The 21,981-nt window shown below is 48.6% G+C and overlaps 1 protein-coding gene across 4 annotated transcripts in view; it reads left to right on the top strand.

Annotated features, from left to right (window-relative positions):
- Nucleotides 1–21,981, top strand: part of Znf217 (zinc finger protein 217) — a 41,795-nt gene that overhangs the window by 16,773 nt on the left and 3,041 nt on the right. For 2 of the 4 annotated variants that reach the window (XM_042699254.1, XM_042699253.1), the window contains exons 2-5: nucleotides 11,120–12,832; nucleotides 16,772–16,888; nucleotides 17,716–19,254; nucleotides 21,772–21,906. In XM_042699254.1, coding sequence (XP_042555188.1) covers nucleotides 11,446–12,832; nucleotides 16,772–16,888; nucleotides 17,716–19,254; nucleotides 21,772–21,884 — 3,156 coding nt within the window. In that variant the 5' untranslated portion in view covers nucleotides 11,120–11,445 and the 3' untranslated portion in view covers nucleotides 21,885–21,906. Of the gene's footprint in view, nucleotides 1–1,533; nucleotides 1,680–11,119; nucleotides 12,833–16,771; nucleotides 16,889–17,715; nucleotides 19,255–21,771; nucleotides 21,907–21,981 lie in introns of those variants that run through there. The other 2 variants (XM_042699252.1, XM_042699255.1) reach the window with 2 other exon arrangements.

Below are 21,981 nucleotides of genomic sequence, written 5' to 3'. Positions count from 1 at the left end.
TGAGGTTTCTTGCTTGGTGTTAAAGCATTCTGAACTGAGTGTGAGGATGTGTCAGAAGCTTTGCGCATTTAAGGAACGGTAGTACTCTTGGGGAGCAGAGGAATACTAAGATAATCTCTATCTATCTATCTATCTATCTATCTATCTATCTATCTATCTATCTATCTATCTATCTGAGTGAAACGAATAGTACTGGCCTAAGGATCAGATTCTGGCACCGCTAACTCATTGTAATTGATCTGTCACCCAACCAGACTGTATGTGGCGTTAGTAGTTATAAGTAAAACGACAGCAAAACTTCACACTAGGCAAATCCTCCCCCTTGGCAAAGCTGGCTGCTCAAATTCCTTTTCCTATTGATTAAGGATTGCCATCGCTCACCAGTTCCGGGTCGTTTGGGTAGGCCCCGCCCCTTTACGTTGATTTAGGAAATGATGTGTTTTTGATGCTTTTCCTGATGTATGATTTTTCTCGTTTTGGATACACTGAAGGCCAGTTTAACAACAACAACAACCAGTTTAGCTATTTTGTTTGTAGCAACTTGCACAGATGGATTTCACATTCGACACCATTTGCATTTTAGAGCAGAAAAATTAGTGGGTGCCATTGTCGGCCCCAGGTTCCTTCCAGGGCTTTCCTGGCCCAGGAGGTATCTGTCACCAGCCTCGGAATCCTAACCTCTTCCTGGCTTTTCTCCCATCTTTTTGAGTCCAGAAGAAAACAGTTGGGAAACACTTTGCAGGAGTTGGACGTGGGGGGGGGGGGCAGCGTTTTTGTTTGGTTCTCACTTTAAGCCTGGCTTCATCCAAGTGAATTTTTATCACACAAAAACTTGAGTGGCTCTTGGAGGCTAGGGCCAATTCGGGAACGTGGATTAAAACAGAACCGCCAGCCCAGCGCCTGGAGGGGAAAAGAAAATGGAATTAGCCTCACCAAGATACTGATTAAGAGGGAAAGAATTAACCTCATGCTTGAAGAAGATCGGACCCGGGCTTTATACTGTTCTACCCCGCTATTTCCTAACCTCCCCGAGCCCGGGTAAGGGGTTTTTGTTTGTGATTCTGGGTGACCCGGGAGTTGGGCTGCGGGCCCCTCCCCTCCCTGGGCGCACCTTGCGAGGGAGGGGGCGACCCGGCGGGGTCTGCGCCTGCGCGCTAGCCAGAAAGGCTCTTCTCCCGCCCCCCTCCCCACCCCCTCTTAGTACCTGTCATTGGAACCGCCCGGGCGCGAGCCCGCCACGTTATGCCGCATGGGTGGGGGAGGGGGAGGGGGCGGGCGGGGGGCGGGAAGGCGCGCGCGTGCGCGGGAATCGCGGTACTGGACCCGGCCGTGCGCGCCCCTGCCTGCGCGTTCGCGTTCCGGGGCGGAGTCCAGAATAGTGGGCGGGGCAGGGGCGCGCCTGCGCGGATCACGTGGGCGCCGGAGGCGTGCCCGGGGCGGGGCCGCGCGGCCGGTGGAGGCCGGAGGCGGGGCGTCGGAGCGGCGGGGCCGGGGGCGGGCGCAACAGCTGCTCGGAGCACTTTCTGACCCAACAGTCCCCCAGCGCCGGACGCGCCGCGCCGCGCCGGGCGGCTCTAGGGACCCCCGCGCCTGCACTGTCCCCGCGCGGACGAGTAGGGGGCGCCCGCGCCTTTGCCCCGTGCGCACCCCGCCCCGCTCACCTTAGCCCCGCGCCTGAGGTGAGCCCGGCCCCCCAATCCTCCGGCGGGGGCGGGGGGAGTGGGGGCGCTCTTTTTCGGGGGAGGGTCTTCCGGGCGCCAGGCCCCCGCGGCGCCCCGGCGGGGAGGCTTCGCGCCCCACGCCCCCGAGCCGGTGCCCCCGAGTCTCGCGGGGGGCCGGGTGCGGGCGCGGGCTCCGGGAGGTGCCCGCACAAAAGGCTGAGGACCTGGCGTCGCCTCCCTCCCCTCCCTCCGCGCCGCTCCTCATTCAAACCCGGCGGCCCGCGGGGTCGCCGCCGCGCGGCGCCGCGGACGGAGGCGCGGCCGCCCGGCCGGCCCAGGTAAAGGGGCGCCCGGGAGCCCCGGCCCCGCGAGCGTCCCGCCCGCGCCCCGCGTCGCGCCGCTTCCGCTCTCGGGCGCCCCCTCCCCAGCGGCGCGGGGCGGGCGCGGCGCCGCACGGTGTCAGCAGCGCACACACCCGGGGGTCGCCCCCGCTCCCCGGCCCGGGAGCGGGGCCGGGCGGCCGAGGGGTCCTGGGAAAAGTTGGTGGCCCGCCGGCGGGTCCCCGCGCTGGCGGCAGGGGGGGCGGGCGCGGGGCCCCGAGGGGGGCGGCAAGTTGGAAACAGCCAAAACAATGCGTCCCCGCAGACAATGGCCCGCGGGGCGCCCGGGCCGGGCGGGGGGCGCGTCCGCGGGGGCCGCGGCGGGGGTCGCCGCCCACCCGGGACCCGCGCCCACCGAGCCCCGGCCGCCCTCCTGCCGGTCCGGACCCTCCGCGCCCGGACTGCGTTTCCTGGATGTGCGATAAGGTGGTTTGGGTTTTCTTTTTTTTTCTTTTGAAGATTCCTCCCCCCCCCCCCTTCTCTGCCCCAAAGTCGAGTCGGGGCTCGTAGAGTCGTGAATGTGTCTGCAACCTGGGGGGCGGGTGTTGCGGGGCCCCGGGGCCGGCGGGGCCAGCTCCGGGGACCCCGGGGGGGGTGTTCGCCCCGAAGTGCTTGCTTGCTTCCCGAAGGAAGTTTGCGTCGGGAGGCGCCGAGTGGAGAAACCGCTCTGCTTGGGAGGCTGAGTTCTCTCCCCTGATTGCTCCCGAACCCCAAACGCACGGGACCGTAGGGGGGTGCGTCTGGGGGGTGCCTGGGTGGTCTGCCTTGGGGCGCCCGGGTTCCGGGGGACCCACGTTTTAGGACGGGGCAGGGCCACGGAGGACGGGAAGTGCATTCTTGGGCGGGTGGGGGGGGGGTGGGGAGAGCAGGCAGTGAATTTTCCCAAAAAGTTGGGTGACCGCAGCCAGCCGAGACCACTAAGCCCCCCTTTCGGCCACCAAAAGTCTGCCATACAAAGGCAATAGAAACCCGACCCCTCACCTTTTTTTTTTTTGTCCCAAAGAAAAGGGTGGTCGTTTCAAGTGTGTTGTTCCATTTTGAAATTTTTTGAGCCTCGACTTACCTTTGAGTCAGCCCCATTGGGCTGGAGGGCTTGGGCATTCCTAAGCAGGTACTAAAGAAATGGAGGCTGCCTAGTGGGCCTGGAGCCAATTCGGGGGTCGTTAGTCGTACACCTTGTGTACTTCTGAGTGGCCCTGGCCAGTTTCCTGGTTTGGTGGATGGCTTGGAACCATTAAGCTGTATGTTTGAAGAAGCCCAGTCTGACTTAGTTCAGGTTGATTCAATTATGTCTTCATCCCTTTTGAGTTGGTTGAATGACTTGACATGAGATTAAGCTCAACAAAAGGAGAGGCAGGGTAAGACAGCTGCCGAGCAGGCCTGGCCAGTAGGTAGGGGTCTCCAGGGGCTGTTCACCTTCTCTTTGTATGTGGGAACGATGCTCAGTCAGCTCTCATTTACTGTACTTTTCCCCTGAAGTGGAGGGACTGCCTTGATTGATCACAAATCAGACTTTATAATGTGAAGTTTTTTAAGGCCTTTAGGATGAGTAATAGGTCCAGTTTCTTAAAAGCCTTTGTGTGTCTGTAGTGACAAGTGCAGAAAAATCTAATTGCTTTATGTCTCCTGAATACAACAGTTACACTAGTTTGTGCTTGCTTAGTTAATGTGTGCTAAGAACTTTTTAGGTGTGTCCTTAATGGTGGATGACTTTTTTTTTTCCTTCCGAGAAGTCATGTTTATTTTAGATACTGTTCTGAGTTCTGAAGCCTGTAGTGTACTGTTTTGGTTTCTTTAATCCTCCTGTTTTTAGTTCAAGTCACCCCTATCTCCAAATTACTGCCAGTTTTATTCAGTTACAGAAGTATTAAAGAGTCAGGAAGGAGGAATTTAGAAAACCCAGTTGTCAGTTGTTACAATGCAGATTTGTAGTGTATTTGGATTGTTAGAATGGGGTTAGTAATCTGGCCGTTGGGGACTCAGTGTGTGGAGGAAGGCTGCCCTTTAGAACTGTACCTTCATTTGCATACATGAGGAGGAAGTAAGAGGGACCCTTTCTGCCTTTCCGTGGTGAAAGGACACATTGGCTCCCAGGGTCCAGTCAGTGTCCAGCCTCACCACACCAGCCACCACTTGGCAGTTGGACCCTTGTTTTTTAATAACTTGTGAGATCGGAGTTAGAGCAGTTGCCTTGGATTCCTGGTATCCTCTTTCACTTCTTAGTTAGAAAAAAGGAAGTAAGATACCACTTCGAAAAAATGTGCGGAGAAAAATTTTCCCCCTGAAGAATGTATTTTAGTAGTATCTCAGAGATTTTTTTTCCCTCCAGGTGGCTGAGGAGGAAAAGGGGAGTGAAAGCTATGACTTTGGTTTCCTTTCTTTTAGGTGGAGGAAGATTTGCATTCTCTTTGTAATCCCCCGTTTTTGGCTGTGAAACTCAGGGAGGACTAGGAGCCCCTAATCCCCTTCCTAGGGACTTGTTTTAGAGGAAATCTGAAAATAAGACTTAATCAAGTCACTTATGCACTGATGAAATAATTAAGGCTACGATGGCCGACTCGGAGTCTCTATCTCCTTGGGCGCTCTAAGTGCTAATCACCTTTCTCCCTTACCATCAGGTCTTAGGAAATGCTGTGTTTTTACCCCAGCGGGTTGCCCTCTCCAGCCAGAGCACTCTGTTCTGAGAAGCTTGATTAGAGCCTTGGGTGTCCCAAAGATGGGCCGTTTTCCATTTTGCCAAGTGACATTCTTTTTGCACAGTTGTCACAAACATGGTATTGGTGATAAGAACTTTGGAGTAGCTTTAATGACCCTTGACTGCTTAAAACCTACTAATTTAACAAGGGTTCTACATTTTTCTGACTCTTGTCAAAATAAATAGTGCTTTTACAGAGGTTTTATATGAAGCTTTGCCTCTACTTGTTCAGTTCCGAGTGTCTCCGAAGTTGTGGTTGTATACTTGAGGTGGCTGGCTACGATGTGTTTAAAATAATTCCTAGTTTCCCATTTTAGTTTAAACCCATAGAAGTGTGTTTAAGAAGCTGAAAAGTTGAAGAACTTCTAATAAATACACAGTAGCTGTAGGTTTACAAGCAAGAATTAATAAATAGAAATGAAAACCATGAGACAGTTGTGTAAGCCCAACTGTTAAAGATTAAAATAAGTGTAAAGAGATTTTAGGTTACATATTACTGTCAAACATGTAGAATGGTTTTAAAAATCACTAGAGTATTAAAAAATAAAAACCTGGAAAGTCTGTACAGAACAGCTACCAAAACTGAGTTAAAAGAAATCTAGTCATATCAAATGTTCCAAACAGTGAAGGGTTTAGTTCAGCATGTAAATTAAGTTTGGGACAATAGAGGAGCCTTCCTTCTACACCCCATCTCCAGATTTTGGGGGGAGGGGTGTTAACTAGTTGGAACACAGGCACGTGGAGAGGAAAGACTGTACTGTTGCACAAAGACAGTAGCAAGGGAAGCCAGGTTGTGAAGTCTGATTTAATGGACTCCCTCCGGGCAGTGTCAAACTCTCCTGAAACGTTGCTGGCTTTTTCGGTTAAGGTGATGTCGATTTTTGTTCCAAGCCATCGTACAGCTGGACAAATTTACAATGGTATGTAGGGCAAAGGGTTTTGAATTTAGACCATGAGGCCAGATAGAAATCTGTCTTTAAGGAAGTAGAAGGAGGGCCATTCTAAGGTTCACAGTTCCTGTGAGCAAGCAAGCTGGGTCCTTACATACATATGTCTTCCAAATAAATAAGGAGGTGCCCTCCCCCACCCCCACATTAGCCAGTTGCCACCACTAATCAATGTTCCTTAAAGAACTCTACATTTGGACACTTGTTGACAGTGCTGTAAACATCCTGCCCAGCATACCCATATAACTGAGTTACTGGAAATTTGGGACCAGTTTGGTAATTTTATGATAAAGTTGAGAAATAAAATTACAAATCCTGAATAGACAGCTGAGTAAATTGTAGGACAGAGTGGGTTTAGCTCCCTAGCCTTGGTTGGAAGCTTGCCTAGTTGTTTGTGACCTGCACTGCCCCACTCAGGCTGGGGTTAATAGGCTGTGTGGTGTTTCTTGTGTTCATTACTTTAACCTGGAGTTAAATGGGTTGCATGACAGACATATACAAGTTTTGTTGAGTCAGCCATAGGATATTTTTTTTTTTGTTTCCCCTGTTCTGCCTCTATCAAATCCATATAATTTAAAAGTTATGTTCAAAGTGGAGGATTGGTTTAATTTTTCTTTTGATAGTGGATAAATCATTTTTAGTTTACTATATAAATGGCCTGAACAGTGATTGTTACTACTAACTAAAAAGAAGACCTTCCCCATTAATTTGGAAAGCAAGCAGGTGACTTGAAATAAACATTAATTTTTAGTTTTTATTGTCTTAATATTTGGGAAAGGGGAGTATTTAGATATTGTTAAGGAAAGATCCTAGGCCTATAAGTGTTGCCTGAGCTTGTGTTTAACTTGAAGTTAGTTAGATTGCTCTAATTTAGACATTCCTGGCCAGGCCTGAAGGAAGTCAGTCTACTCTGAGCATGGTGCCTGCTAATGGGCTGTTACTGCTCATCTACATGTGCTGGCTTGTGTGACCCACAGAGAAACACCTCCAGCACTGATCTGAAGGTTAAGGAACAGGTGAAGAGGATGATAAAACAGCTAGGCTCTTTCATTTCCTGAAGTTGTGTTTTCCCTCAGACAGAATTCTGTCAGTTTTCAAAATGTAGACGATTGTACTCCCTTATGTAAAAGTAATATCAGCAGAAACTCACTGTTAGCAGTGCTTCACCATGCCTAGTTAAAAATTAAGTTATATCCCTTAAGGATCTTCCAGATCAAGATGGAATTGGCGGAAGACTGTCAGCATTGATAATACTGAAAGTAAAATGAAAGGTGTATGTAGTTCTAAGTTCCCAGGAAAAGCCTTTGGCAGAGCCAGATTGACCTGGGTGAATCAGGAGGTTTCTAGTTAGGATTTTTATTGTATTTTCACCTCACCTTGTTGGGCTGAGTATTTTTGTGTAGTTCTGAGAAAATGGAGATTATTTTCTCTAGGCTTTTCCCATGTTTTGGCCTTTGAGCAGGTTTTTGTTTTTGTTTTGTATATGGAGATTTGCTTTGTAATCCTGAATTTAAACTTGGAAAATTTAAATCCTTTTCAGTCAGCTTCAAGCATCTTTTCCCACAGGTTATGAGGGAAGTTGGGTTGATCATTTAGCTCTCTGTGACTCAGTGATTTCCTTGCAGGAGAGTTGAGAGTGTGAGGTTACCGGTTTGGATTGCTTCTGTGCAGTAACTGCTCTGAGGAAGGGGATTAAGGACATAGTGTATGTGAATGTAGAGAAAGAACTCACAGGAGGCTTAGAAGTTTCATAACCAGAACTTGGAAGTAATTTTATAGTTAGAAGGATCCAGATGAATTGGCCGGAGACTAGCAGTTTTAACTTCAGTTACTAAATAACCACAGATTTGGGCATAGGGCTAATTTGGGAAAAAGTAAAGATGAATAGAATTTTTGTGTGTTTTTGACAGTGTTTGATAAATATCTTATTGCTGTCTGAAGGTGGTATAACTTACAATCTGTATGTAAAGAATACTATTTCCCAAGAAGAGTCACTGCCAGGAAGGTGATGGTTACTCCTAATTTGTTGTACTTCAGTACAACTTAACACACTTTTCATTAAGCAATGTATGATTAATGTTTGCTAATTTATATAGTCTTGAGATGTAGTGGTAGACCGTATGTATAGTAGCTTTCATCCCAAATCAGTGTCTAGGTAGTAACTTAAATATTCTTAGCGAATTTCAAAGATTATGTTGTGGTACATTAAAAAAAGCAAGTCAGTAATCACATAGTAAATTAAGCCCTAGTATTGTCTCAAAATGTAAGATTAGTATTGAAGGACCACCTGACTCCCGTGCCTATGGCTGAAGGGCAACTGTTTACCTGAGCAGAGGTTTTAAACTATTTTAAACATAAAGTGTTTTTACAAACTACCTTTCAATAAGCCTGCTGTGCGTTCTGGATGCTCACTGTCCTGCCCGGTAAAATCGTTTGGGTTGTAGGGTGGTATTTAACACCCCCACTTCTTTGTTAGGAAAGACAATTCTTCTATCAGCCGCCACATGGGCTTACTGTTGCTTCTGTGCTTAGAAGAGAGCCTGGGGGATTCTGGGAAGGCTGTATGTACATTTCCTTTGTTTGGGGGTGGGGTGGGGGGGGGGAAGTGTTGTTATTAGTAATTACATTAGAATTTTGTTTTGGTTATTTCTGATATGATCTAGGTATTTATTAGAACCACTTTAAGGATTTTTGCTTAGCCAGTTAGTTTAAATGGTGTACATGTAGTTTAAATTATTGGTTGCTTTAGAGTTTAAGAATTCTGTTTAAAATTTTTTATTATTGTTTTTTGTTTTGTAGTTTTCAGGTTAGTCCAGACCCATAGCCGATTTCTGTAGCAGGTCCAGCTTGTTTGTTTGGATCACAGCAAGGCTGGAACTCTCCTTGCTCTTCTTTTTCATAACACTGTTCCCACTGTGTTACCCTTGTGTTACCCTACACTCCAGGGAAGGAATTGAGAATGTTAGCTAGAGACCATGGCAGACTTCTTTCTCTTACTCCAGAGATTTGAGGATTTCGGAGATGAACATTGGAATGAAACTGTATTTTGTAGATGGGTAGTTGTAGTACAGTGCCTGGTGGGAAAACGGGGCTCCACCTAGTTCTAGTGTGACCTTGATGAGTAAGGAGAGGTAGGAGGCTCCCCCAGCGCTGCCAGCGCAGTAAGAAAGTGAGGTTTCTGCCCTGAATTGTTCATTGAACTGAGAGCCAGGTTTTTCTCACCCTCAGTCCCACCTACTGTGCTGAGGATTATACTGGTTCTTACCATTGAGCTGTGCTCTTAGCCCAGCCAAATTTCATTTAAAAAAAAAAAAAAAAAGAAAAGAAAAAAGTCGAGGCTTGCCCTAAGCTGACTTTGATTTTGCTAATTAAGGACATTCAAAACAAAACAAAATTACTGTCTGAAAGTTCCCCTTGGTCTTAACTACTTTAGCATTTAAAAGAAGATAGGACCATAAGAGAATGATAACATTTTTTCCTTAGTTTTGTTTTCGAAGGTACTTTAGATTTGACCTCAGAACTTTATGCTTGCCAAACTGGTATACTTACTGCTTGTGCTATAAGACCAACATATAAATGGTGATCTGTATTGAAGTTGAAATTGGTCCTTGTGGCTTGGTATAGAACTCATTGAGTTATTTTCTCTAGTTGTTGATCCGTCTGTAGAAAGTTTTCTAGAATGCATACCTTAGTTCTTCAGTGACCAAGTGGCTCAGGGCATGGGTGTGGTGGTGACACTGGTGAGGCTGACTGGACCTGGAGTCTCTGCACCGTGCTGTATTGTGACACCGGCAGGTATCCAGCCCACGTGTTTATCCTGCATTGTGATTACAACAGAGGAAAAGTACAAATGGAGATAAAACTGCAGTGTTTTCTTTACCTAAGCTTTGCTCTAGAGTCTTGGGCAGAGCAGCTGTAGTACAGCGTAGTGTTAGTCTCTAGTTTATTCAGAACTAAAGATCAACAGGGAGAATGAAAGGAAAGCGTACAGTCCCAGCTCTGAGGAGCTGGAGAGGACCACAGCTTTCTTGTTTCGAACTAGTGACAGTGGGGGGCAGCGATTTGCTTGTGTTTGTTTCCTTGGGTAGAATTAACTGACTTAAGTGTTAAAGTAGCTGGCAGTGTTGAAAGGCAGGTTGTCTGGGTGCCATAAAGGGGAGAGTATTGACCTGAGAGGTTAATTCTCTGAGTGAAAATCAACCTCTCCATAAGGGCCTGCAGAGCTACATAAAATAAGCCTTTTTCCATCTGGCCAGCCATAATGGGAGAGGTAGGTTAAAAAGATGATAAAACCTGTTTTCTGCTGAAAAACTAAACCATTTAGAAACAGCTCTGTTGTGGGTTTTATCATGAATATGTGCATTCACCACGTACAGATTTTGTTTGCATATTTCCTTGTTTGTTGTTTGGACTGGGATGTCTGGTGTGATGCTTGCTGAACAGTGGACTGCAGTTTAGAATAAGCAGGGACCCAAATCTGTCTAATGCCTTCTCTCAGGATGAGTGCCATGCTGAGGATTTTGGGGATGGTTCCTAATTAGTACCATGTTTTGGGCCTTGTCTGTGGGTGTATAGAAAATCAATTGGCACTTGGCTTGAAGATGTGGTTTCCTGTCGTCATCTTTACTCTTACAGCTTGCAATGTGGGAGGCTTATAGGATGTATACTCACCTTGTAGTGGCATTCAAAATATGATAATTTGTCTTTATACTTTGTGGGTGTGTGTGCCTGTGTGTGTGTATGTATATATGTACACAGGATCCCAGGCCTCCCGTGTGTGTGTGTGTGTGTGTGTGTGTGTGTGTGTGTGTGTGTGTGTGTGTGTGTGTGTTCCTGTCAGCTTCTGTGTATACCACACTCAACTTATTTGACCTTTAAACTTAAGAGTGAAGTACCACGTTAAAAGTATCCTTTTCTCTTCCTTCCTTCGCTGCTTCCTTCCTTGCTTGCTTCTTCTTCTTTTTTTTTTTTGCTTATAATTGGGCTTGAATTTAGGGTCGTTGCTATCCCTTAGCATTTTGCTCTAGGCTAGCACTCTACCACTTGAGCCACATCTTCACATTCATCTTTTTAGTGATTGATTGGCAATAAGAGTCTCATGGACTTTCCTATCCAGGCTGGCTTTGAACCACAATCCTAACTACTTGAGAGCAGATCTCAGCCTTTCAAGTAACTAGGATTATAGGCACGAGCCACAGATGCCTTGGCTTTTGAAGTTTTTTGACGAGATGAAATTCTGCACACTTAAGTGTACTGACTGGACAGAACGTTGCTTGTTTAATGAACAGACATGTTTAACTGGATGTGATAGGGGTTAGGTAGAGGTGAGACAGTTGTATGAGGTCCCTCTGTGCCGTGGTAGGCCATTTGACTCAGATACACTGCCTTCTCTTTTCTAGTCTTGTTAACTAGTTTTGTTATTTTCCCCCCCTCTAGGTTTTGGAAACCTGGTGTCCACATCTCAGTCAGTGGAGACTCAATGGAATTAAGACTTGTGCGAAGTCCAATGTAAAGCACAGTGTGCAGTCTTCTCTGCACCCTGAGAGTGGCTGGTGACGTCACTGAGTTTCTCCAAACTTAGGAGGATAAGTCAGATGCTTTCTTTTGAACTGTGTCATACGTATTGGTCCTAGTGTTGGAGGTGAGCAGAAGCTGCTGAGGTGACAGATAAGTCTTCCAAGTGGCCTTATTCCAACCCCAGGAGTTCTCCAGCGAAGCGTTTTTTTTCTTGGTTTAGATCCAGTCCTCAAGCAACAGGAGACATGCCAACTCAGTCCCTCCTGGTGTACATAGATGGGCCAGAAGTCGTTGGGGGGTCTCTTGGCCCCCAGATGGAGGTGGATAATGCCATGTCATTCAAAGGGGCTGCTGTGGTTCCTTTCCGAGCCTGTCAGGAGAAAAGTATAATCCAGATAGAAGACTATGTGCCCTTGGATTGCATGTTCTGCAGCCAGACCTTTGCACAGTCGGAGGACCTGAACAACCACGTCTTTCTGCAGCACCGGCCCACTCTGTGCGAGCCTGCCGTTCTGCGCGTGGAGGCAGAGTACCTCAGTCCTCTTGATAAAAGTCGGGTGCGAGCAGAACCCCCGAAGGACAAAAATTGCACAGAAAAGGAAGAACTGAGCTGTGAGGTGTGTGGGCAGACGTTCGGCGTGGCTTTTGATGTTGAGGCGCACATGAAGAAACACAAGGACTCATTCACGTACGGGTGCAGCCTGTGTGGCAGGAGGTTCAAGGAGCCCTGGTTTCTGAAGAACCACATGCGGACCCATAGTGGCAAGGCAGGTGCCAGGAGCAAGCTGCAGCAGGGCCTGGACAGCCCGGCCACCATCAATGAGGTGGTCCAGGCACATGCAGTCGTGAGCATCACATCACCTTACAAAATCTGCATGGTTTGTGGCTTCCTCTTTCCAAATAAAGAGAATCTAATTGAGCACAGCAAGATGCACACCAAAGAAGCCACTGCCGCTGCCAGCAACACGCAGATTGATGCCTGGCAGGAGGGAATGCCCTCTCCATTCCCATCCCCGAGGGAAGAGCTGCTGCAGTTTTTAAACTTAAGGCCCAAGTGCCACCCTGAGACCACAAGGAAGGCCACTGCAAGCATCCCTCAGCTGGACCCCTTCACCACCTACCAGGCGTGGCAGCTGGCCACCAAGGGGAAGGTTGCCATCGCCCAGGAGGAGGTGAAGGAATCCGGGCACGAAGGGAGCACTGACAATGACGACTCGTGTTCCGAGAAAGAAGAGCTGGGAGAAATTTGGAATGGGAATAAATCAGAAGGGTCCGGAAAGTCCAAAACAAATAAAAGTGGTTGTGCGGGCTTTTCACAAGACAAGGAAAAAGCCAGACAGGCCAGTGGTGAAGTGCCTTCCACGGACACTGATGCCAAGTTGGCCAGTAACAAGGAGAAGCCCACACACTGCTCTGAATGCGGCAAAACCTTCCGGACTTACCACCAGCTGGTGCTGCACTCCCGAGTGCACAAGAAGGACCGGAGAACTGACACGGGCTCACCCCCCATGTCCGCGGACAGCAGGCAGCCTGGGTCCTGTTCCTTGGACCTTGCCCCCACTCTGGACGACCGTGGGGAAGGAGGCTCTGAAGACGGATCTGAGGACGGGCTCCCTGAAGGGCTCCAATTGGGTAAGCACCTTGGCACACACACCCTTTAGGTGGAGTCACTTAACCCCATCCCTTTCTTGTATGATAGCAACAGGGTTGTGCCAAAAGGTTTGGCTTCTCAGAGTTTCTCCTTGGACATTCTGTGATTTTTATTTATTTTTTTATGTTTTGTTCCAAAGACATGTTTTTGTAATCTGTCTCTTTTAGAACCATCCAGCCCTGGCTCTCACCTGGGACTCCCGGGTGACATCTGGCAATGTTTGGAGATATTTCTGGTGTTGCTAGGTATGCCTAAGTGAGCTGGCATCTCCATCAAAGAACTGCCTGGCCCAGAAAGGCAGTAGTGTCAGGAGGGAGGGATTCTGCCCTTCACTCCTTCTTACCTCACGTATACCAAGCCTAGGCAGGCCTACTTCCCGTGCATTTATTCCAAACAGGCTTCTGTGGGTACAGGAGACACTGGAAGGGTTGCCAGGCAGAGCCAGGGTTTGCTAGGACAGTCTTCTGTTACTTTCTGATCACTTGCCTGATCATTTGGTGGTCAGGATCCGGTAACAAATGCTTAAGTGACTGGAATGGTCTGTTGGTAAAATTTAGGCGATATAAGCTCATTTCACACTGGCTCAGAAGACCTGCCAGCATGCCAATGACATTTCTAGATGTAAACTGAGACCTCTACCTCTGTACATCTTGCGCCTAGCCTGGTGGCATGATCTAAGGCAAAGGAGTCCACCTGGGTCTCAGACCCGCTGAAATAGTGAAATAGGGATTCTGCTGTTTAATGTATCCCTTCACCCCTTGTGTGAGACACACGTTAGTGATGAGGAGCATCATTTCCAAGAGCTAAGAGCAGATGTGTTGCATCCTTTCCATATAGCTTTGCTATCTGTATTTCAAGCCTTCTGAGAACTCTGACCTAGGAAGATGTGGGCAGCACAGTGGGCTGGACTTGTCACCAGCTGGTCCCTTAGGCTAGCACTCACGTTTTCTTCATGGTCACGTAACTGACTTGGGTCCCTTAGCTTCCATCAGAAATGTTTAGTAAGGGTTGGGAAGGTGGCTCAGTGGTAGAGTGCTTGCCTAGCATGCATGAAGCCCTGGGTTCAATTCCTTGACACCACATACACAGAAAAAGCCGGAATTGGTGCTCTGGCTCAAGTGGTAGAGTGCTAACCTTGAGCAAAAGAAGCTCAGGGACAGTGCGTAAGCCCTGAGTTTTAGCTCCAGGACTGGCAAAAAAAAGAAAGAAAAAAAAGGAAAAGAAAAAAGAAAAAAAAAAGTTTAGTGGTATGTTGAGCTCCAGGGACCAGGGACAAGGCATCCAGCACTTAGCATAGCTCAAATCTTGTTTCTAGAAACCTAGGAAAAGCTAATGGCATCACAGGTATAAACACAGCCCTATCCAGTTGCCCTGTGATTCCTGGTAGTGTTATACCTTGGGTTTCTGAGAGGTGCCCAATGTTGGTAGGTGGTAGGGAACCTTGGGGACAGATAGTCAGGGATAGGATGCCCAGTCGCTGGTGCCCACAGGTAGGCCATCATTTCTGGCTCTGTCCCAGTGCTTTGCGACCAGTTGTGAGCCACTTAACCTTTCTTTGCTCTATTTTCCCTATTTGCAAAATTGTTTTTCTCAGCCCATCTTCTTCCCCAGGCTATTAAAAGTTCCCTCTCTAGCATTGTAAAAAAGGGTAGGAGGTGGTGGAAATGTCACATCTTTCATTTTAAAACGAAGACAATCATTCCATTACTTTGTGGATATGATCTGACAGATGTTCTGATGCACAGTTGGAGGGAGGAGACTCAACAAAGTGTAAACCCAGGGAAAATGCAGTGAGCCAGGCACCTCTGTTTTAGACACGTAGGAAATGGATTTTTCTACATCTGTGTTGTTAGGTAGCTTTAAAGTTTCAAGGTTCTCTTAGTGTACTATCAGTCTGGCTTTTTTTTTTTTTTTTTATTGTTGTTGTTGTCTTTTTTATTGTGGTTCTTGTTGGTCATGGGGCCTGAACTCTGGGCCTGGACACTGTCCCTCAGCTCTTCAGCTCAAGACTAGAGCTCTACCACTTGAGCCACAGTGCCACTTCTGGCTTTTTCGGCTTATATGGTGCTGAGGAATCAGAGCCTCATGCACTCTATCACTGAGCCACCTTCCCAGCCCGAGTCTAGCTTTCTTTAGGTTTCCTTCCCCTCTCCCCACCCCCCTTGCCAGTGCTGATCCTGGGGCTTAAACTGAGGGCTTGTGCAGACTTTTGTGCCCAAGTTGGCTTTGATCCTTATATTTCATCCTCCCGAGTAGATAGGGTTACAAACATGAGCAAGCAGTTACTGGCTAAGTTTAATCTTTTAATTTTTATTATTATTATTATTATTTTTTTTGTGCCTGTCATAGGACCTGGATTCTGTCCCTGAGCTTTTTTGCTCATGGCTGGCTTTCTACCACTTGAGCCACAACTCCACTTCTGTTTGGTGGTTAATGGAAATAAGAGTCTTAGGAACTTTGTTGACCAGGCTGGCTTTGAACTGAATGGTGATCCTCAGCTCTCAGCCTCCTGAGTAGCTAGCATTACAGGCTTAGGTTTACTTTTAAGAATTTTGAAAGTCTTGCTGGTACTTTTTTTTTAGGGCAAGGGCTGTCTCTTGTACCCTTCCTGAGAGTGAGCTCTAGTGAAATGGAGCCTGTAAATCCTGTGTTTATTACATTGAAGGGGCTTGTGGTAGGCTGCCTTTCAGAATTGTGAGCTGTAAGGGGTCTAGGATGAAGCATTGGGAGGAGGAACAGGGAACTTTTTTTTTTTTTTTTCTTTTGGGTCCCATTGTGGGGCCTGAACTCTGGGCCTGGGCGCTGTCCCTCAGCTCTTCAGCTCAAGGGTAGCGCTCTGCCACTTGAGCCATAGTGCCAACTTCCAGCTTTTTTTTCTGCGTATGTGGTGCTGAGGAATCGAACCCAGGGCTTCATGCATGCAAGGCAGGCGCTCTACACTGAGCTACCTTCCCAGCCCCCAGGGAACTCTTAATTGAAAATGAGAGTTTTACAAACTGACTAGTTTTTGTCCTGTTGTCCTCCCCTTAAGCCCTGATTATGCTAAATTTTAAGAGATTAACAGGCTTGCAGTCACTTCTAATTGTAATAATGTGTAAATATGATCCTCAGTAGGGAGTTTTTAGAACTAAGTATTCATGCTGGTATTGAACAGCACTATAGCTAGTTATCTGTTGGAGGACTGACGTGGGGTTGGGGCCTTGGTGACCTTTTAATTAGAGTGGGCTTCTGCACATCAGGCCCACTGTCTTAGTGTCAGAGGGGACAGTCTTTGGCCTGTCAGGTAGAGTTTTTCCTTTGAAGTGCTGGTGGACTATGTACAGTCTGTGTTCTCAAACTTCCAAGTGTTGGCCTGATTAGATTGTGCTTGCTGCCCTCTAGTGGAAACTGGTGTGATCTTAGGCTAAGAAAGATTCTTTTCTCCTGGAGATTAGGAATGCTGATAATTTACACTGACTCAGTTTCAAAAGCCCTGACTCTGAAGAAGGTGACTTCTACCTTCAGGGGCTCCTGGTCCTGTACACTGCCTGTGGAGAAGATGTACAGAGGCTGCCCGTCCTTCTCCTGTCTGTCAAGTGATCATGTATTATAAAACTTAAAAAAGTTCAATTGGGCGCCAGTGGCTCATAATCGTAGCTACTCAGGAGGCTGAGATCTGAGGATTGCGGTTCAAAGCCAGCCTGGGCAGGAAACTCAGTGAAAGTCTTATCCCCAAGTGGCCAGCAAAAAGCTGGAAGTAGAACTGTGGCCCAAGTGTAGAGCACCAGCCTTGAGCAAAAAAGCTCAGAAACAGGCAAAAAGACTTTTGTTTCTACCCCAGCACTAAAATAAAAATGTTTATGTCAAGAAGGTTTGGGACAACAGTGCCTGGTTCACGTGCTTCAGCTGTCTTACGTAAAAACTTTTGTTTTTGCTTTAAGATAAGAGTGACGGTGGAGGAAAAGTAAAGCATCTCGCATCCTCGAGGGAGTGTAGTTATTGTGGAAAGTTTTTCCGTTCCAACTATTACCTCAATATTCATCTCAGGACGCACACAGGTAAAGGACTTTGTTTTTAACACTTGTAGTGGGTAAGAGCTGAGGTGTGTTGTCTGTGGCATTGCGGCGCTGCCCATGAGTAAAGAGCAAAGTGAGCAATAGTGTTTAAGGCTGAGTTAGCACTGCTGCAGGACTTTGTTCCCATCCCCACAGGGGTATGTAGGTTACACACCTCACTCTACCTGCTGATGGATTCCTTCATTCAGTACTGGTTCTGGGCTTGAACTCAGAGCCTGGGTGCTGACCCTTAGCTTCTTTGCTCAATATTGGTGCTCTACCCCTTGAGCCACAGCTCCGCTTCCAACTTTTTGCTAGTTCTTTGGAGATAAGCGTCTCATGACCACAATCATCAGATCTTAGCCCCCTGAGTAGGATTACAGGTGTGAGTCAATGGCACTCCCTCTGACATTTTTAAATGCTACATGTTTTCTAAACTATTTTTGACAATGTAGAATGAAGCTAGCATATCTTGTAGTCGTGGAAGTAACTCTGGCATAGTGGATCTGAGTGTGTCCTCGTTCATGTACAAGCTGGGCAACGTTACATCTATTTGTTATATCCATTTTCTTAGCTGAAGAAGTGTGATAATCTGTGTTTCTCAGAGACTAGGACAAAGGTAAATCAGCTAACAGCATTGTTTACTTTGTTTAGTGAGGAATGTGCTCACATTCTAGGCTTTTCCAGATGGTGGGTGTTGAGCAGTGTAGCCCTGAGAAATCCTGGGTGGAGAGGGAAAGGAAAGAGCCAGGTGTGCTCTTACAGATTTTCTCAAGTTTGACTTTGGTGCATTTCACAACCTGATAACACAGAGATGTTTCTTGTTTTAGGTGAAAAACCATACAAATGTGAATTCTGTGACTATGCTGCAGCCCAGAAGACATCTCTGAGGTACCACCTGGAGAGACACCACAAGGACAGACAGGTGGCTGACACTGCTGCCGAGGTGAAGAGCGAGGGTAAAGGCCAGGAGGCTGAAGATGCACTATTACCTGCCGACAGCACACAGACCAAAAATGTAAAGCGCTATTTCAATGGTGCCAAAGATGGTAAAGGCAGTCCGCCTGCCAAGCAGCTTCGCGAGATGCCGTCTGTCTTTGAGAATGCTCTGGGCAGTGCAGTCCCGCCACCAGCACACAGAGATACTCAGGATTTCCATAAAAGTGCAGCCAGCAGTAGCACTGAGAAAGTGAGCAGAATTCCTGCCCCTGCCTACCTGGACCTTTTGAAGAAGAGGTCAGGGGGTGAACCTCAGGCCAGCATCCTCACCTGTAAATCAGAAGCAGGTGGGGCTTCTGTGGACAGCAGTGCCGTTCTGCGGGGCCACCAAGGCCACATAGAGAAGCAGCCGGAGACTACTGCAGCTGATCGCAAGCCAACAAAGCCCAGCCTGGATTGTCAGGAGAAACCTTTGAACTTATCCCTGGGGGTCCTCCCTAGTTGCTCTGCACTCTCTCTGAGTAAAAGTGTAATCCCCAGCAGCACCTGCCCATTCTGTACCTTTAAAACTTTTTATCCAGAAGTGCTCATGATGCACCAGAGGCTGGAGCACAAGTACAACCCGGACATTCAGAAAAGCTGCAGGAACAAGTCTCTGCTGAGGAGCCGGCGGACCGGCTGCCCGCCTGCCCTGTTGGGCAAAGACGTGCCTCCACTGCCCAGTTTCCACAAAGCCAAGTCCAAGGCTGCTCCCCCAGCGCAGTCCAAATCCCTGCTTCCTGAGAAGGGGCGGCAGGGCTCCTCAGGGCCAGGCAAGGCCCCCCCGACTTCAGGGACGGACTCTAGCACTTTAGCACCAAGTAACCTGAAGTCGCATAGGCCACTGCCCAGTGTTGGGGGTCCTGGGGCAGCCAGGCAGCAGCCATCGGAGACATTTACCAAGCCCAGTGTCTCTCCTGTGCCTGAGAAATCGAAAAGACCTGACGCCAAGGTGAAGCTGCTGCCTGCTGCCTCTTCCCAGGCCCCCCTCGGCAGCGGCAGCAGCAGCGGCAGCAGCAACAGTTCCACCGACCACACCCCAAAGGCTGATGGGTCCTGGGCACCCTCTGGGAGAGACTATCTCTGCAAACGGAGCACCGAGTTTGGGGAGCCTCTCCCCAAAAGACTCAAGTCCAGTGTGGTTGCCCTTGATGTGGAGCAGCCCGGGGCTAATGGCAGAAGGGGCTTTGAGCTCCCCAAGTACCCGGTGGTCAGGAGCCTCCCGACGCTACTGCCGCAGGAGTGTGTGCTGCCCCCCAAGCCCCGGCTCCTGAGCTCCGGAGAGGTGGACTCCCCCAGCGTGCTGACCATGCCGAAGCCCTACAGCGGCTCAGCGCCGCTGCTCGCCTGCCGCCCTGCCGGGCCGCCAGCCCCCAGCCCAGTGCTTGAAGGTACTGCCAGGCTCCGGGCGCCGGGTGCGGGGTGCAGTTAGTTGCATTGAGGCCAGAGTGCTACAGCTGAGCCCTGGTTGTCTTTGGGGCCCAAGGGAAGCACTCGGGGGTTGGAAAAGGCAACAGTCTGAACTCTTCCATGACTAGGGCCAGGGCTTGATGGTGGTGTGGGTGAGAGTCCCATCCCTCCCCTCCCCTCCCCTCCCCTGCTGCTCAGTGCCTCATTACAGCTCCTCCCCTTTGCACCCTCCCCTTCCCTTCCCTCTTTCTCCCTTATACCTCTCCTCCCTTCTCCCTTCCCTTCCTTTTCCCCTCTCCTCCTTCCCCTCTCCTCCTTACCCCTCCCTTCCCCCCCATCTGCAAGGTTTCACACACGATAGCCAGGCGCCCTGTCACTTGAGCCATGCTTCCAGCCACTTTTGCCATGGTTCTTTGTGAGACAGTGTCTCACATTAGGCTGGGGTCAGCCTGGGTTGCAATCAACATGGAGCCTGGGGGGACTGCAGCCTTCCCCATGGGCGTGTTTGCTCCTGTCAGTGTCTGGAGCCCGCTGTGCAGGTGGCAAGGATGGTGGGTGTCTGAAGGCCAGGTCCCGCCAGCTCCTGGGGTCAAGGTGTGCATCACGGCTGTTCTCAGGAGCTCTGATGATAGGGCGCAGCGCAGCGCTGTGCACAGCCTCGGCTCAGTTTGGAGTCTCATGAGTTTCTTTTGTCTGGCCTGGCCTTGAACCACATTCCTCTGTATTCCATCTTCTAAGCAGGTTTTTAATTTTTGAGAAGCCTTGCTTCCCCCCCTTTCTCCCCCCCCCACCTTCTGTTGACTGGGGGGCTTGAACTCTGGGCCTGGGCGCTGTCCCTGAGCTACCACTTGTGCCACAGTGCCACTTCTGAAGATAAGAGTCTCAAGAACATTCATTGCCGCCGGGGCCCCCCCCCCCCCCCCCCCCCCCCCCGGGCTCGGCTGGCTCGGCTGGCTCTTGATCAGCAATCCTCAGATCTCAGCCTCCTGAGTAGCTAGAATTACAGGTGTAAGCCACCGGCACCTGGCCTGACAATCTTGCTTTATCCCAGACTGGCCTTAAATTTGTGATCCTCTTACTTTGTTTTTTGATGGCTGGAATCACATGTGTGCACTACCGTGCTTAGCTTCCTTTGAATATCAGTGTATACTCAAAAGTCCAGCCCTGTCCCCTGTGGGATTTGAGGTCCTTCCCACGTGCCTTGCCCCTGGCTGGTCCATAAATTCCTAGAAGGCCATATGACCCTGCTTAGTAAGCACCACAGTGTACAGAGCAGTAAGTAGGAACCGTCTTTTGCCTTTTTGGCATTAATGCATCTAGAACCCCACTGCCCGCTGGTTTTTGCTACTGAGTGACTATGAGAGCTGGCCTTATTTTCCCATGACCAGACCAACAGGGAGCCTGGAGGGGACCGGCAGCATTCCCCATGGAAGTGTTTGCTCCTGTTGCGGAATGTTCTGTAGCCAGCTGCGGAGGTGGCAAGGAGGTGTCCGAAGACCAGGTTCCCCGTAGCACCTTCCCTTTCAGGATAGGGGGCAGCTGCTGGTTCCTGACCTTCCAGCTTGCGTGGATTTGAACGAAGGCTCTGTGTGGTGGCAGTGCCCATCTAGGATGACTTGGCAGCTGGCCTGGTGTCATGGAAAATAATTGCTTTCACACACTCCAGTGGATTTCATTAAAGTTATGATGAAGTAATTTTTGGCTGTCTCTCGATTAATAATGTCTACTTCCCACCCTGGTGCTCAAAAAGGGGCATGAAATAAAACTGCCCAGGCCAGGTCTGGCAGTTGAGGCTGAGGCAGAAAGCGTCCTGAGTTTGGGGCTAGTCCAGGCTCCATGGCAAGACTTTGTCTTAGAAAGCAAGCAAATAAGCTAGCAGAAGGTTTGTAAGTCACGTCCTCTCTTCCCTTTATTTTATTTTATTTTTTTGGTTTGTTTTTGTTTTGGTTGTGGGGCTTGAGCTCAGGGCCCGGGTGCTGTCCCTAAGCTTTTTCATGCACTCTAGCACTCTGCCACTTTTTTTTTTTTTGAAATAGCACTTTACTTCTGGTGCAAGACTGAGAATAAGCACTTGCCCCAGAGGCCACTTTGAGCCACAGTGCCACTTGTGGTTTTCTGAGTCTCACAGACTATCCTGCCTGGGTTGGCTTTGAACTGCAGTCCCTGTCAGATAGCAGCCTCCTGAGTAGTTAGGATTGTAGATGAGAGCCACCAGAGTCCAGCCATCAAATCCTCTCAAACGGGCCTTCTTCCCCACTCCACCTCCCCCCTTTCCACCCTACCTGGTGTTTTCATAACACATGTGGGTTTGAAGTGCTTTATTCTGTCCTTCTCTTTTTAATTCTTACCTGATGACAGTCTGGAAGGTCCTTAATTTTATTATGATTTAAAATTCTGGGTTCCTAAGTGTTTGTATTAAATAATTCACTGTGTGTGACTTGTCTTGCCAGTCGCTTGAGCCTCTGTCCATGCTTTGTATGTACACTTTTTCCCTTCAGGAAAGAGACCTGTGTCCTACCAGCACCTATCTAGCAGCATGCTACAGAAGAGGAACTATGAGACTTTCATCGGGAATGCCCATTATCGACCAAATGATAAAAAAACAACTTGAATTCCTATTTATTGAGAAAAAGGTAAGCATATGTTTTCATTAACTATAGTGTATTGGTTTTACTTAAGTGAAGATAAACTGTCTAGTTCTCCAGTAG

Source organism: Dipodomys spectabilis, unplaced genomic scaffold, assembly GCF_019054845.1.
Source record: "Dipodomys spectabilis isolate Male_0828 unplaced genomic scaffold, ASM1905484v1 ptg000240l, whole genome shotgun sequence".
Classification (NCBI taxonomy): Eukaryota; Metazoa; Chordata; class Mammalia; order Rodentia; family Heteromyidae; genus Dipodomys; species Dipodomys spectabilis.
This window is presented reverse-complemented; position numbering and strand designations above follow the sequence as displayed.